We start from the raw sequence: 15,246 nt of genomic DNA on the forward strand, positions 1-15,246 counted from the left end.
TTTAGATCGTGAACCTGAACGGGAGGCTCGTTGAGTCTGCATTCCACTAAACTTCGTGAGAAGGAATACACACCTGAAAAGAGGACTATCATTCCCGACATCCTTAAACTCATCCCGTCGACTCTCGTCAATATTTTGTTCACGGCAGATCCTCTCATTCCGCTTGTTCAGCTGGTTGTACTTCCACATCGCGAACACGCTCAGAGTGATCCTAAGGGTTCGCGTGTCAGTGTCAAAGAACTCGCGCATGTGCTTTTAGGAGATAGATGGATTGGGACTCACGTCATAGAAAGGAATCCCATGCAGGTACCATGTCCGGGATGGAAGCGGGGTGGGTGAAGGTAGATGAACGACGAGCAGATACTACAAAACACCACATCACTCTCCATTCACCATTCACTTCAAATGCACTCACCCTCCAAGGTTACCGATACCAATAACAGTAGCAAGCACAACACCCTTGGCAACATCACCACCCGCAGCAGACCCAGCCCACGCAAGCACGACAGCAATGCACGGGTACACTCCGACCGCAGTCAGGACGGCGCCGACGTACGAGACACCAGGGCGTGTTTGGGTGTAGAGCACGATGTAGCCGACCATGGAGACGAGGCATCCACCGATGATGAACGGACCGCGGAGGTTGAGTTTGTCAGAGTACACGCCGACTAAAAGCATGGTGTTAGACTTTGATGAAGCAGTGGAGTATAGGATGATTAGAACTCACCAACGATAGTGGCAATGCAGCCGGCGACGAAAGGTGGGATGGTGAGGAGTTGAGCGTGGGCAGCGGCATACCCGAGTTCGCGAACGATGGTGGGTGTGAAGAGGGAGATGGAGTAGACTGGGACCAGGAGGCCTGTCACAAGTTCAAGTTAAAAATCGTCGGGGTAAGTATAATATCCGACCAACCGAGGTAGATTCCGACTTGAACATAAGTCTTGTAATCCTTGAGTGCGTGCCACAAGAACTCTTTCTTGAACTCCTTGGAGAGACCTTGGCTATCTTCCTTGAGCATGGCAATGATGATCGAACGCTCCTTAGGAGTCAGGAAGCTGGCAGTCTCGGGGTACTAGCGCAGACAGAGTTGTGAGCATGATTTCAAATAGACACTGTACCTCCTCTAGACCTACGTCATGCATACAGAAGAATGCGGCGATAGCGACGAGGACGGTGACTATAAAGTGGGGTTAAGACGAATCTTGGAGGATCCCAAGAGTTTGATCCGCACCAATACCCTCGAGACAGAACTAGGAAGAGTCCGTCAATCATGGAGTTAGCGGGCCAATATCCAATCCAGGCACTCACAATCCATTGCCAACCGTGCAGGTTACCAATTCCATCCATATGAGCGATACCATAGCTGCAGAAAATGAGTACTGGTCGCAGATCGGGCTATCATGCTATGGAAACTCACGCAAGCAAACCTCCGAAAGCACCTAAAATACCAAAACAGTTCATAATCATACCTCGATCAAATAAGGAAGGAGACTTACCAGCAACAGTAGCAGCCGAGAAGAAAATCGCAATCCTCCTCGCAACATCTTGACGGCGATACCAAAGCGACAAATAAAAAGCGATCTACAAACACCACCGTCCCCGGATCGACAATCAGTATTCACGGTGTTAACGCGGAGAAGAAAAAGACACAAAAAAATAGCCGCGTACACCAGGGAACAAACCAGCTTCTGTCAAGCCGAGGAAGACGCGCGCGCTAGAAGAACAGATTGATTCATCGTCAGTTTTTTGTTGTGGAAATTAAAAAAGGAAGAGATGTAGAGCGGTTCGTACATGATTAGACCTTCGTAGGTGTGGCACAGACACATCAACGTCATAACCAAGCCTGAAAGCGGAAAGCGAGATTAAGTTTGGCCAGTTAGATACTTGGATAGAGAAGGCCGTCAGCGTAGCGGCACCGTCGCGACGTACCCCATGCAACCATGATTGAAGGGACTAGCGAACAGACGCTGTCAGTTGAAGTGTAATAGAGGGTCCAACGACACTAGAACTCACTCCAGATGGAAGGGCGGACCAACTTGAGAGCGACATTCCTGATGTGACGACTGATTAGCCAGGAGAATGGTGCAAGAAGAGACGGGGACGTACGAGGGAAGTTCAGCCAATGCGTAGGGGACCTATGTATATCCCCGTGAGCGGCAACAGAAGACCTGATTCTGTTCCAGACTTACGAAGAACACGGCTGCGACCTGGGCAGAAGACCTGAGTACATCAGCCGAAATGGTATCATCGAGAACCACATACCACATTGTACTTGAGACCATCTAATCCCACATCTTCCGACATCCCAGCAATCCTCGCGTTCCCTGACATCAATCAACATACTCTGGTCAGTCCTATTCGCATCCAGTCACCCATATTTCGCTTCACACATACCAATATTAGCACGATCCCTATCATCATCATCATCATCAAGGGTTCAGCACCCACAAAACACACAAACGAATCGACAGAGGGAATGCTCACAAAAAGGAAAGCAAGTAGAGCAAAGAAATGAACGGCAAAAGATGCCAGTCCATCTTCCTCAACACCTTCTTTTTCTCCTCCTCCGTAACATGCTCAAGCGCAATCTCAACAACAGAACCGCTGCTGGGCGTCCCAACCTGCTCCACCGACGACGTCGCCTTCTCCTTCTCTGACCAACTACCCGCTTTACTCGATGGCATCCTCCGAGTACAGCTGAGGCGAAAACGAAATCAATTCAAAAAAAGAGGACGAAGGGAGGAGAAAGAGGAGGAGAAAGAGGGATGAAGGAAAAAGACCGTGGAGGTGAGGAAAAGAAGAGACGCCAAAGCCAACCCGCTTTTATAAGACCCTGAAGCATCGAATGATCGCTGGTTTAGGCATCTATGGAGAGAAAAGAAGTCAACACTCGATAGGGAACTGTAGGCGATTTGACCAAGATTCAAAAGGTGTTGCTCGGACACATGCTCCCCGCATCCATATGTTCTCGCGTGTATTTTTAGCATCTGCGGCTCGGGCAAACATATCGCGGTGTAGCCGGGATTGAATAAGTCCATAGAACCCTAGTAAGAAAAAAAGGAGGGAACGAGCGAGGGTGGCGGCGAGTTCTGACTACATAGCGATTCCCCGGCGACCAAATTGGGCTGCCCGAGGCAAGAAGCCGATCTACCTGACGGGAATCACAGTTAGCTTCTCTTCACTGCGACACCTCTCGGAACCAAACCAGAACTTAATCTTACTCGCACTGACGTTGACACCGGTACGCCCCTTGATCAAGTAAACGACACGCTCTGAAAGGGTAATTTAGCATCAACTACCCGTTTCACCACAGTCTGGTTGACGACGAGCCTAAGCGTGATCCAAAACGATGTAGAAGTCTGTTGCTGTGGATTGATTAATATACAGTGAGCCCATAGGAATGTTACGTGTTCGATACAGGTGAAGCAATGCGTATGGTTTGGCGAGTTGTTTCATGTCTTCAAAGCGTTCATCGACCATCAGCTGCTGCAAAAGTCGACTTTTTCCCTCCCTTGCCGCGTTTACTCGTCGCCCGGCTTGACGATCCCCCTCGTCCTCTTTTGGCGGTCGCCCTCGTTGATCCTCGACTACTCGAACTCGACCCACGCGTATTCCCCGGGCACTCTAATCAACAAACCATGTTCAACGCGTTCTGGCAATCAAACAACAAGGAAAATCACTATACCATTGGCGAAATGTCCCTTCTTGTTACACTTGAAACATTCGGCATTGCTTTTCGAGCCTCCTTGGGAATACGATTGGCCCGAGTTGGGACAGCCTGGAAGGAAATCACGTCAACAACTTCGCAAACGTTCACCGCCGTTTCCATCACACTCACTTGGTGCTAAATGGCCAGGCTCTTTGCACTTGAAGCACACCAGACTAGAGCTGCCAGTACTGTTCGCTGTCGCCGACCCAAAGCTACGGGGCCGCTTGTTCAAGCTCCCACCGTCAGGATTCGGACAGGCTGGACCAGGATAGGTGGAGCGAAGAGATGCGCGTCAGAAACAAGAATTCCGACACGGAGAAGAACGCGAAAACGCGCCAAGCCAACAAACACGTCGCGTGACAACATACCATTTGACCAATGTCCTGGTTGATTACACTGTTATGAATTGAAAATGACCAACTGTTCTTCGTTTTACAAATAGAATGATGAAGACAAAAGGACGCACCTTGAAGCAAACATCCTTCGACGTCCCAGAGTTGCCCATCGAAGTAGTTCTGCTACCCATCCCTGACCCAGAGTTGGAACTTGGAGCGTCCGCCCACTCGAAGAAACCACACTGCTCGCCTTGTGGATTTTCACAAGTGTAAAACACACGGCCCTTATTCTCGTTATCCTTCGTGACAGTCCTAGTCGCAGCGTCCTTGTTGCATTTGCATTTCGGTGGAGGCTGGTCCGTAGCCGGATACGGCCGTTTGGCAGGAACTGTGCTTGTCGACGTCGATGATGGGTTGGCGGCCTCTGATTCCGTTGTCATAAAATAGCTACACCGATCTTCGTCGTGGCTGATCTTGCCACACACCCAATGCGCCTTCCCTCTCGAAACGCCGCTAGTGCCTATCTTCCTCTGTGCTGGGATGTCACAATGACACTGATTGACACCTCCTCGGTTTAGTGTAGATGTCCTAGGCGGCGGGGGAGGTGGGTCGTTCACCACGGCGGGATTACGTTGAGACCTTGGTTTCGGCTGTGGTGGGGGTGCTGGCCGATCTGCGAATAGTGTTAGTAAACGAGCGATACTTCGTATGATGTGATTGGACAGACCGTCACCCCCACGACCATTTCCACCACCGCCTCCGCCTCCGCGTCCACCACTGCCACCACCACCCCGCCCTCCGCGACCTCCTCCACCGCCACCACCTGGCCCTGCAGCTCCTCCAGGGCCCCCTCCTCCCCCAGGTGGAGGTGGCGGTGCACCTCCTCCGCCCTCAGTCAAGTACCTGCGAACGCTCTGTACCACACTCAGCGATGATCTTCACACTCCGAACGCACCAAACTCACCTCTTCCACTTTAGCAAGCTCCCTCCGAGTAATCTCATACATCTCCTTGTACTGCTCCAGACTCGCTTGCAACATCTGTTGTTTAGTTGTCGCGCCTTCGCACACCTGTACCATCCTTCGTTCCGTCTACACGAAAGGAATATCAGCCGGGCTTCGAGAAAAGGGCAGCTAGGAGGGGAAAGACGCACTTCACGGCGAAGAACAGGTTTGCTAACGCTCTTCTCCAATCCGATGTTGTTATAACCCTCGATGAGACCGATTCCAAGTGTCGACGGGATCAAATACTTGGTTGAACCTTCCATCCGCTCGATAACGTACTCCCGTTGTATGATGGTTTCGATATGCTGGGCTATCGTCGCGTCCGTGCCTAATAGCCATAGCACATGTTAAGGCAAACTTGGGGAGAGCAGCGAGAGGACTCACCAATCCCGTTCTTGTCCATAAGAGCAACCAAATCAGCTTCAGTCAGGTAGTTGGGCGCAGTCGTCTGTCCCTCCCTCAGCTCGCACAGGGTAGGATTGAATTCTTGACCCTCCTCGAAATTAGGCAGCTCATGTTCTGCCCATTTGTCGTATGGAAACACCTCGAGGTAGTTCCTAGCAATGATCCCGAGACCTGACACGCTCAGTTGGTAAAAAGACGCCATCAAATGGATGTCCTTCCGTACCTGTAGCAGTAAACTCTTCGCCTCCGCACACAACTTCGACAGTGGTCTGATTGCCTCTGGCGTCCTCTGAGCAGCTGGCGAGGAAGCGTCGCGTGATATATTCGTAAACCCTCTTCTCGTCTCCCGTGAGGTGTCCAGCGTGTGCAGTCGGATGGATAGGTGGATGGGCTTTATCGTTGTTCTTTCCCTTTCGCGGTGCGTTGAACCCTCCCTGCTGCAATCTGTGACAGGTTATAAGAGGGTTTGGAACCGAGGTACCTGTGCCTACCTGCGAGCAAAGTCACCCCAAGCATTGTCGGCAGTTTGCTTGTTGATGAGGGTCATAAAGTCAAATTGATTATCGTATTGGTCGGTCTCGGTACGAGGATATGAAAGGAATCCTTGCTGATAGAGCTTTTCGGCGATCTAAGAAACCATTAGAGAACGTCGTAAAACAAGCGCATATCGCTGGTACTTGCGTCAAGGATCTTCTTGGGAGCCATCTTGAGCAGCCTCGATCCAGCTTTCTGAAGCTCGACTGTGGTCAATGGTAACGGCTTCCTAGGACACTGGCGTTAGCGATGCGCACGTTATGACAGACTCACATACCATTTCTTTGTCTCCTTCTTCACCACTTTCAGCACACGAGCCCTAACGTTATCAAGGACCCTCGCATACAAAGAGTGTGCGACGTCGTAATCGAATTGGTGCGGTCGCTTCCAAGAGAACTTGACAAGTTGTGCATGGCCGTCGTCGTCCCGTGCGTTGAGTTCCAAGTGTATGTACCAAAATGTTTCTGGACGGAAGTCTTGTACTTTCAAATACCTTTGTACGACAAAACCCAGGGTTGGGAATTGGCACGGGCCTGTACGGTTTGAGAGACGAGCACCACGAGAGCACAGGTGGGACGCGTACCGTAAGAGACGACAGATGTAATTTGCTGGAAACGGTTTTGTAGGTAAAGTGTTTGGAGCCGGGTGAAAGCGGCGCCAATCTTGAGATCCAGTAGTATTCGAGCTTCAACTGCGTCGGCTTGCCTGAGATCCAATTCCACGGGATGCTGCGCTGCTCGATGAATTTGTCTACATAGGTCAGCTTCACCACGAAATCCTAAAAGAATTGAACACTCACTGAGCAATAATAGCGCTAAAACGTGCCCGCTTGACCTGGATATTAGGCCGCACTCTCCGACAAACGTTGACAACCTCCATCCCAATATGTTCACCCTCTCGATCACAATCCGTCCATATCATCAACATATCCGCGTATCTCGCTTGGTTTTTCAGGTTGGTCTCGATGGCTTTCTTGTCTTGAGGAACAAATGTCTGGACTTCGGCGTCGAATAGGGCAGATGGGTCACAGGAATGCCATCCCCGGTGCTGCTCCGTAAAGTCTGTCGAGGTGAGGTGACCCGTAACGCATGTCACGACGAACGTTGCTCTGGTCTGGGGGTAGTCGAATTCATAGTTCTTGATGTAACCGAGAGCTGTGTTTGTCTATAGACGATTCATGAGCTCGATCCTTCAGATACCCGGTTTACCGCATACCGTTCTGAATTGCCCGCCCGAGAGAATTTGGGTGATGGACTTGGAGATGGAAGGCTTTTCAGCAACGCATAGAACTCGCATAGGCTTTGATTTTTAGAGTTTCCTGGTTCGTCGTCGTCGTCGCTGTCGCCGTCGGTGCGCGGTCTATTGGACTCGAACGCTGATGGTGACAGAAGGAGGTAAAGAGGGCGTTCGGGAATGACCGACGCGTCTTCGAAGGTCTTCGAACGCGAGCCCACGTGCCAAACACATGACCCCGTCCAGATCAATAATTTTGGTTAGCAACTTCAAGGAAACTCCAATTCTCATCCTCGTTCTCAAATTATGGCCATCGACGACGGAACAAACGTTACGACCAAGCTATTGACGCTTTTGAACGTCTCTGCAACAAAAGTGGGCAAGAGGAAGCGCCCGGTTGAAGAAGTTGTACCATCAGAAAAATTGAACAAGCGAAAGACAATATCGTTCTCGGACAAGGTCGATGTGCAGTATCTCGAATCGACAAAACCACCAAAGGAATCGAAAAAGACAAAAGAGAAGGCTGCGGATGAGGACGAGGAAAACGATGCTGAAGAGGTTGTAGAGAAGGAGGACGAAGAGACCGAAGGTGAGTGTTATCTTCCTCTCCAGTTTCCTAGTTTCTGAAAACCTATACCGTAACAGAGGCCGGTACAGACCTGTACGAAGTGCACTTCGGCCCTTCTTCAAGCGTGATTTCAGAGCAAAAGAGGGCCGCTGTCGACCAAAAGTCGTGGAAGACCTCGAAGGAAACAGTTGGGAAACTGGGGCCTGCCATTGTCTCCACACCCAATGTCGAAGAGGGTACCTCCTCCGACGTCCTCGTCAAACCAGACGTAAGTACTCTATCCAAGGTTTATGACTTATTACTGAAGCCCAGACAGCTTCTGGAACGGCTAAGGACACCATTCAAAAAGCGACAAGCAAAACTCAATCGCAGTACGTCTACCTCATCCTCGAATATCAGGCTGGCTCACGAGCTCACTCAAGATCAGGTCGAGCTGCAGAATGACCTTATCTCTGCACTATCCACTCGCAAAGACGTCTATCTATCATCCTCACCGCTTGAATCTCGTCAATCTACCAGAGAAGCAATCGCACTTCACGCACTCAACCACATCTCAAAGTGCGCTTGTGGTCTATCTCTTTTTCTGAAACGCTAAACTGACATTCCTTCAGAAAACGTCGCCGGGTGCTCAAAAACAACGAACGGTTGTTTCACCACGCCAAAACCAACCCCGAAGCACCACCTCCAGAAGACGTGCAAGACCAAGGATTCACGCGCCCTTCGGTCTTGATCCTTCTCCCCTTCCGCAACTCTGCTCTCGACTGGTTCCACGCTATCACTTCACACACACCCTCGCCCGACTTCCAAATCGAAAACCAGTCGAGGTTCTTGACGGAATACGGTCTTCCTCCTGGCGTGGTCGATAAACTGACCTCAGCGGACCCTGGAACGTACCCGGTAGACCATGTGGAAACTTTCAAGGGCAACGTCGACGATAACTTTAGGATTGGTGTCAAAATGACGAGGAAGAGCGTCAAGTTGTTTACCGAGTTTTACGGTTGTGACTTGATCCTCGCGAGCCCTCTGGGCCTGCGTAGGTCGATAGAGAAGGAAAAGTGCGTCTTCCGCTGTCTTCATTGGAAATGCGCTGACCAGGGTATGTAGGAACGCGGACTACTTGACTTCGATAGAAGTTCTCGTCATCGACCAACTGGATTCACTGACGATGCAGAATTGGGAACATGTGAAGGTGCGCCGGGCAGCAATGGTCCACGCCTTGATGTTCACCGACATTCCGTTAATAGTTCGTAATGTCCCACCTCAACAAACTTCCCAAAGAATCCCATGACACCGACTTCTCTCGTATCAAACCCTGGTACCTCGATGGCCTGTACGCCCTATCCCTCCCTCCGTTTACGATTCTTCTGACGACGAGCCTAGAGCTGCTTATCTGAGGCAAACCGTTCTTATCTCTGCGTTTGAGACGTCTGAGATTCGCGCACTCTACAACAACGACCTGAAGAATGTCGCTGGTAAACTCAGGACTGATAAACGGTGGACTCCCATCCATATCCCTGCTGGACTTGACAATGTATGTTCTACTCCGCAAAATGATGCTGAGGCCCGCTTACTGACTGATATCATCAGAGCTTCAGCTATTTCGAATGCACGAGTCCCCAAGACGAAGCTGAGAAACGATTCCAACATTTCACCACTCAGGTATGCCGCCGCGACCCATACATCCCTTCCACATCCTAATCCCTCTACAGTTCCTCCCCTCAATCATGAAATCAGCAGTCCAAAGCACAAACACAATCATCTTCATCCCCTCCTCCTTCGACTTCATCAGAGTGCACAACCACTTCCGCAAAAACTCGAGCTCCTCCTTCACCATCCTCTCCGAGTACTCCTCCAACGCCGACATCTCCCGCGCCCGACTCGCCTTCTTCAAGGGGGAGAAATCCTTCCTCCTCATCAGCGAGCGCTTCCACTTTTACAAGCGATACAAGATTAGAGGGATTAGGAATATCATTTTCTATGGACCACCGGAGCATCCGCAGTATTTCACAGAGTTTTTGTCGTATCCTTTCTTGGATGAGGGAGTGGAACCGTCGGATGTGACGTGTAGGGTTTTGTTTTCAAAGTATGATTGGTTTAGGTTGGAGAGGATTGCGGGGACGGAGGCGGCTGCGGAGTTAATTAAGAGTTCGTAGTTGGGTGTGGGATGTATGTTCGTACGATTCTGTTGGTGGTACTATAAAACTTGTCATTTGCGAACCTGTCTGAAATGCCGGCGTGAACGTTGAATTCGACCTTGGATGATCAGGTCGAATTATTCTCCTCTCGGAGTTACTCCGGTTTGTGAGAATATGTCAAACGGTCACGGAAGAACAACCATCGGCCTGATGGTCTAGTAGTATGATTCCTTGTTAGGGTTCGCCTTATATCGAGGAGGTCCCGGGTTCAATTCCCGGTCAGGCCCATAGTCCATTATCCTCACTTTTTTTTTTTTTCCTTTTCTTATCTGAAAAGACCAATACATATCGTCAAGCTTCGACGGATTTTCCGATGTTCTGAAAACAGGTCGATTCAGGAGATGCAAGACGCTCTGTGACACACGCGGTCATCCTTTCTAACCTTCATTTTGGATGAACCAGAGGCAATAATGTTCAACTCCCTTCCCAAGTACATCTAAGTATGTCCGGTCTGGTATCTGGAATGAACTCACTGCATCACCCAAGCCGATTTCGGCAACCAACCCACCCACATGGCCACGTCGCTCAATCACACCGTTTGATGCGTCCGAACATCCGCGCGGTGGACATTTTTGTGCTTGGATGATGCATCTCTGGGTCACCTCTCTTTTTTTCTCTTTCTCGTATTGAATGAAGGATTTTTTATGTAGGCACTAGGAGAAGACGACTCCATGGACTGGAGTTGGACATCATGGCGGTGACTCATCTTGAGACACCTTGTGCATCCCGTAGGTCGCGGCAGACATGATCCATCAATTTAGACCCTGTGCGATGTGTAGATCCCGACCCATAAACCTCAAGTCGTGGCTATAGTAGGAGCTGTTTCACTGACCCTAAGTAATGTCCAGTGAAACGCGTCGTTCGACACTAGCGGGACGCATCAAATCCAAACACCGCACTGATGGCAATGCAAACTCGCTTACTAGTAGCGGAGGCGCTGCCGCCATCGCCCCAGGCACACTGGCATGCGATGGTACGAGTTAACCTTGTCTTTACTTGGGACGCTTTTAAGTGAGGGGGTAGCGTAATTGATCATCGCGAGAGGCCTGGATGCGTGCTCAGTTCGAATTCGGAGGAAGGTATTGGGCAGGCTCCTGCTCCTCAAGTAGTTAACTTTCCGTTGAAATGGTTGGCCCTACCGTCCACGAGCTCCCCATATTCTGCGGCGAACTAGCTCGAGCGAATACCTGAGCGGCTGTGGTAACCTGCGTTGAGTTAACCGAGCCCATGTCGACTTTTCCCGAACAAAACATTGAAGTTGAAACAGTGTTTCGAGTCGAGTTCGTGGGAAGTGTCTTTGCCCACCAGCCTTTCAGACGTTAAAGCCCCAGGGGACCACCCCAGAAACGTCACAAAAAATTCCAACACATCTCCTCACTCTCCTTCCAGTCAGACCCTCACCACACTCGCTATTCTCACAATGTTGCGCCGTCTTACCTTTCGAACCTCGCCCCGGTGCAAGTTCCAGAAGAAAACCAGCACAAGCCCAAGCCCAAAGCCCAACGCAGACTCGCTGCCCCACCGCCTCCCAGCAGAAGTCATCTACCGTATAATCGACCGCCACCTTTTCGTCTGCCACGGCCGCGACCTCGACACTCTCAAAGCCCTCGCCCTAACCTGCAAGTCTCTCCGCTCACATTGCCTGCAGTACCTCTTCGCTTCAATCGCCATTCGCAAATACCCCTGCGCCTGCTGCGGCAACCCGGAAGGTCTCGAAAACCCGTCTGGCCAAGGTCGCGACGCCCTAGAGTTCGCCGGAATTGTCAAGCAGTCGCCTGAAATCGCCAGCGTCGTTCGTAGCCTTTGCATCGAAGCCCTACCGAGACAACGCACTCGCAACATCCTCTTGAATACGGGGAAGTCGAGCGACAGTGCAAAGGCTTTCACATTCATTATCAACCGGCTCACCAACCTCGAAGACCTCGAGGCTGAAGCCCTTCAGTGCAAGTGGGAGGACATCGACACTGCCGTCCAAGCCGCCCTCACTCGTACACTCCAGTCCGACACCTTGAAGACCGTTTCGTTGTCCATGATCGACATTCCGGCTGTTGTGTTGAGCGAATGTACCAGCGTCGAGTGGATGACCATACGGGCAGCGGTCTGGGATGATGGGAGGGTGTTGCAAGACGGTCGACGGCTCCCAAGACCGCGCATTCTCGAGCTCGATTCAACCTGTACAGACTCGGTCCAGCCACTCTTAAATGCGCTGGACCTTACGGCCGTAACGACCCTCGACTTGGGGACTATTGACTTGTACAACGCCGAGTACGACCGGCTCGTGAAGGCATGCTGGGCCAGCCTGACCAAGCTCACATTTACTGCTCAGGGCTGGTTGGACCAGCTAGAACAGCGTAGGTCTTACACTTCTCTTCGCATGAAGCACTTTCTCACCATCGCACAACGTCACTCGCAGACTGTCTACAGCTTTGCCAAGTACCGTTACTTCAAGAAATCGAAATCTTCATCCAGCCGAAAGACCTCACCAACACCTTGTTTTGGATTGATTCGTCCCTCAACTCCAGACACTCCCCAGACTGTGGATCCCTCAGCGACGTCTATATCCACTGTCTACCTGACGAATACACGTGGTCGAGGCATCAAGAGTACTGGAAAACCTGCTCGCTGATCCAAGAAAGGCATTGGCCCAGCACCCGGGCGATCAAGATACACGGCTTCTCCCATAGGAAGCACGCTCGGCTCCCAACCTGGGTAACTAAACGGTCTCTCGGGTTGTTTGGTGACGAGCATGTGAAAGAACAAGTATCGTCGGGAAATGCATAGTCGACAAGATTACTTTTTGCTTTTTTGCAAGGTCTCCCACCTCCAAGCTCCAAGTCTCGTTTTAATTACCCGTTAGTCACTCTTTCATCCACTATGAGTCCTTGCTCTCCTCTGGTACCTTACAATCGCTCTTTGTCTGTATAATCACCTCCAGGTCTATACCCCAGTATTCATATTTTTGTTGATCCCTTTAAGTTTTAGACTCGAAGACGGGTTGCTTGCTGAAGAGCCATATTCAAAATGGGCAATCAACCGCCCCAATCGCCACGTCGCTCGATTGTACCAAGGAGCAGGGCTGATCCGTCCGAACTTCCGAGCACCGGGTGTTGTTTTCACAGCGTACAGCCATTTTGCTCGTTCTCTCCGTTGTGCATTGCATCTAACAGAGTTCCACCGCATGTAAACGATAGTCACTAGTTGAGTAGGGCAGTAGAGTGCGGGGTCGATCGTGATCTTGACTCACATTGTGACACGAGTCTACGCCATGCCCGCTCATTTAGAATGAGACAGAGACTCCCGGGTGCTCATCGATCCTATTCTGATCTTTGAGACCAAGTTACATCGCAATCTGACTGGTGAACGGGTGAACCTCAAAGCAGAGCTCGATATTTGGCTAATGCACATGTCGGCCCTCTAGGGGGTACTGGACCCTAAAAACACTATTGCACAAAAGGCCTGATTCCATTCAATCTGGTATCCATCTGGATGACTCGAAGGATCGGGGATTCGAAAACGACACGAAGTCTCTTAACACACAGCCGTCCTGGATGATGGGTCCTTCCATGTATTTATGTCCGATGTACTATCTAAGCTACCGGTAATTTATCCAAAGAATGCAGTCTTACAGGGTCGCTTGTAGAGGAACATGACCACTCGCGAGCGTGCATGAGCTTTGTCGAGATAGATAGTATATGTGCCCTCAGGGAACGCAATTTCGGAGAACGATGGTTCCGGGAGGCTGTCACCTGGCCACTTGTAGCAGAGGAGGTGGGCGCGTTGCGCATAGTTAAAAACACAGATTCCCTTGCGGTAATCAAACCACAGTTCGTCGTGGGCATCTGGGACACAATCTGCAAGCTGCGCAAAGGCGACACTATCCGAAACCGCTACATCCGGGTCATTGGATACGATGACTCCGGTCAGAGAACGGCGCCCCCGACTACACAAAATAAGTCGAAAGGAGTTGTTGATGTAAAATGAGACGAAATAGGGATGGGGTTTGCGAAACTCCTCCGTGGACTGCCACTGCGGACGTATAGGTGAAGGGGGTGATGACTCGGACCGGCCGTATAGTTTCCAGTCAGCAATATAGATATAAGACGAGTGCACGAGGATTCTTCGATGGGGGAGCAGAAGGATGTACTGTGGGAGGAAGTTAGCCATCCATTCGCATATGATGGAGTATGAAACGCACGAAGGGTGACGAAAGTGCTATATCGACGCCCAGGACAGGCCCTCCGTCTGTGACCGCTGTCCAGTCGACGATTCTCGTTGCGCTGGCTGAACGTGATTGGTACGCAACATGGTCACCGAGCAAAGAACAACATGTCGGCCGAACACTGTCGGAAAAGGACTTGACAAGGCGTGACGAGTAACCAATGGCCCCTCCCTCCACCTCTGCCCTTATCTCCCAAATCTCAATAGTTCCGGTTCCCCGGGCATAGCGACAAACTGCGAGCCGGAAAACTGGAGGGAAGAAGCGATGTTCGAAAGACCAGTCAGAGGGCAAGGTTGGGGCCCCGTCGATGCCTTGCGTGCCCAGTACATCCACCGCGACGCAGACTCCGACGCGATAGTCCGAGGGGTAAGGGGTGGGCACGAGGAGATGCATAGGGGCATCTGGCTGGCCCGGATTGCAGTAGAAGATGGAGCCATCGGTTCCCTTATAAAGGAAGAACTGATCGCCTGGTAATGGACATAGCGGTCCCCAGTTGTCAGACATGTTCGCATCCGTGGTGAATGTCTGCGTCGTGGATCTGAGTCCCTCCCACCCGGTCCACCATTGGACGACGCGGGCCTCGAGGTCATCACCCGAACATAGCCCCAGCGGTTGGGACAGGAAAAAAGGTCGGGGAATGACGGTGTCGCAGTATCTCTTCAGCAACGAGAGCCAGACCTCCCTGTCCTTCGACACAGAGTGAAAGGTGCGGCAACACTGAGCGCGACTCGTCAGATGCCGACTTTAAGTTCAAGATCGAACAAAGGACGCTACCCTTCGGAGAGCTAGAACGTCGTCCCACTCGACATGTTTCATTATTTCGACCAGAATCTCGGGGGGAAGGTGCGGCAGTCGAAGAATCTGGCGTTCGACGCGACGTGACTTTCCCTTCGAGGTCAATGTCTCTCTCGGGTGTATATGAGCCAAGTGCCGTACCTTTATCCACCGCAGTGTTGGCCCAACTCGTTTGGAAACAAGAATCCATGGTAGCAGAAGCAAAGTAACTAGAGCCGCGCAAGGCAAGCCCAATTTTTGAAGTCTCGAC

The 15,246-nt window shown here is 51.1% G+C and overlaps 5 protein-coding genes and 1 non-coding gene across 6 annotated transcripts; 3 read left to right on the forward strand and 3 right to left on the reverse strand.

The window, feature by feature from the left end:
* Position 1: 1 nt before the first annotated feature.
* Positions 2–2,684, reverse strand: CC1G_02332 (hypothetical protein; the record flags this gene model as incomplete). The annotated part of the gene is made up of 20 exons (XM_001830829.1): positions 2–14; positions 74–211; positions 283–363; positions 416–668; positions 728–859; positions 913–1,072; positions 1,134–1,177; positions 1,232–1,250; positions 1,309–1,363; positions 1,418–1,439; positions 1,497–1,581; positions 1,669–1,714; positions 1,792–1,843; positions 1,930–1,953; positions 2,014–2,051; positions 2,107–2,135; positions 2,190–2,207; positions 2,263–2,324; positions 2,395–2,411; positions 2,485–2,684. The coding sequence occupies 20 exons, from the start codon at positions 2,682–2,684 to the stop codon at positions 2–4; spliced, it is 1,488 nt and encodes a 495-aa protein (XP_001830881.1).
* A 975-nt stretch (positions 2,685–3,659) lies between these two features.
* On the reverse strand, positions 3,660–7,282 carry CC1G_02333 (hypothetical protein; the record flags this gene model as incomplete). Its single annotated transcript, XM_001830830.2, has 15 exons — positions 3,660–3,778; positions 3,839–3,967; positions 4,078–4,105; positions 4,176–4,717; positions 4,772–4,958; positions 5,009–5,134; positions 5,197–5,375; positions 5,432–5,623; positions 5,676–5,896; positions 5,944–6,055; positions 6,130–6,215; positions 6,264–6,519; positions 6,570–6,736; positions 6,786–7,150; positions 7,202–7,282. 15 exons carry the CDS (start codon positions 7,280–7,282, stop codon positions 3,660–3,662), a joined length of 2,790 nt encoding a protein of 929 aa, XP_001830882.2.
* Positions 7,283–7,525: 243 nt separating this feature from the next.
* Positions 7,526–9,940, forward strand: CC1G_02334 (digestive organ expansion factor; the record flags this gene model as incomplete). Its single annotated transcript, XM_001830831.2, has 10 exons — positions 7,526–7,808; positions 7,865–8,055; positions 8,100–8,158; positions 8,187–8,345; positions 8,399–8,842; positions 8,892–8,976; positions 9,032–9,117; positions 9,168–9,318; positions 9,375–9,446; positions 9,497–9,940. 10 exons carry the CDS (start codon positions 7,526–7,528, stop codon positions 9,938–9,940), a joined length of 1,974 nt encoding a protein of 657 aa, XP_001830883.2.
* Positions 9,941–10,126: 186 nt separating this feature from the next.
* On the forward strand, positions 10,127–10,209 carry CC1G_20068. The gene has a single exon. It is a non-coding gene; the product is annotated as a tRNA-Pro (tRNA).
* A 1,193-nt stretch (positions 10,210–11,402) lies between these two features.
* Positions 11,403–12,763, forward strand: CC1G_02335 (hypothetical protein; the record flags this gene model as incomplete). Its single annotated transcript, XM_001830832.2, has 2 exons — positions 11,403–12,333; positions 12,396–12,763. The coding sequence occupies 2 exons, from the start codon at positions 11,403–11,405 to the stop codon at positions 12,761–12,763; spliced, it is 1,299 nt and encodes a 432-aa protein (XP_001830884.2).
* A 788-nt stretch (positions 12,764–13,551) lies between these two features.
* On the reverse strand, positions 13,552–14,705 carry CC1G_02336 (hypothetical protein; the record flags this gene model as incomplete). Its single annotated transcript, XM_001830833.2, has 2 exons — positions 13,552–14,125; positions 14,178–14,705. The coding sequence occupies 2 exons, from the start codon at positions 14,703–14,705 to the stop codon at positions 13,586–13,588; spliced, it is 1,068 nt and encodes a 355-aa protein (XP_001830885.2). The 3' UTR covers positions 13,552–13,585.
* Between the last annotated feature and the right edge of the window lie 541 nt (positions 14,706–15,246).

The sequence above is a fragment of the Coprinopsis cinerea genome, assembly GCF_000182895.1.
Source record: "Coprinopsis cinerea okayama7#130 chromosome 3 map unlocalized cont3.3, whole genome shotgun sequence".
Taxonomy (NCBI): domain Eukaryota; kingdom Fungi; phylum Basidiomycota; class Agaricomycetes; order Agaricales; family Psathyrellaceae; genus Coprinopsis; species Coprinopsis cinerea.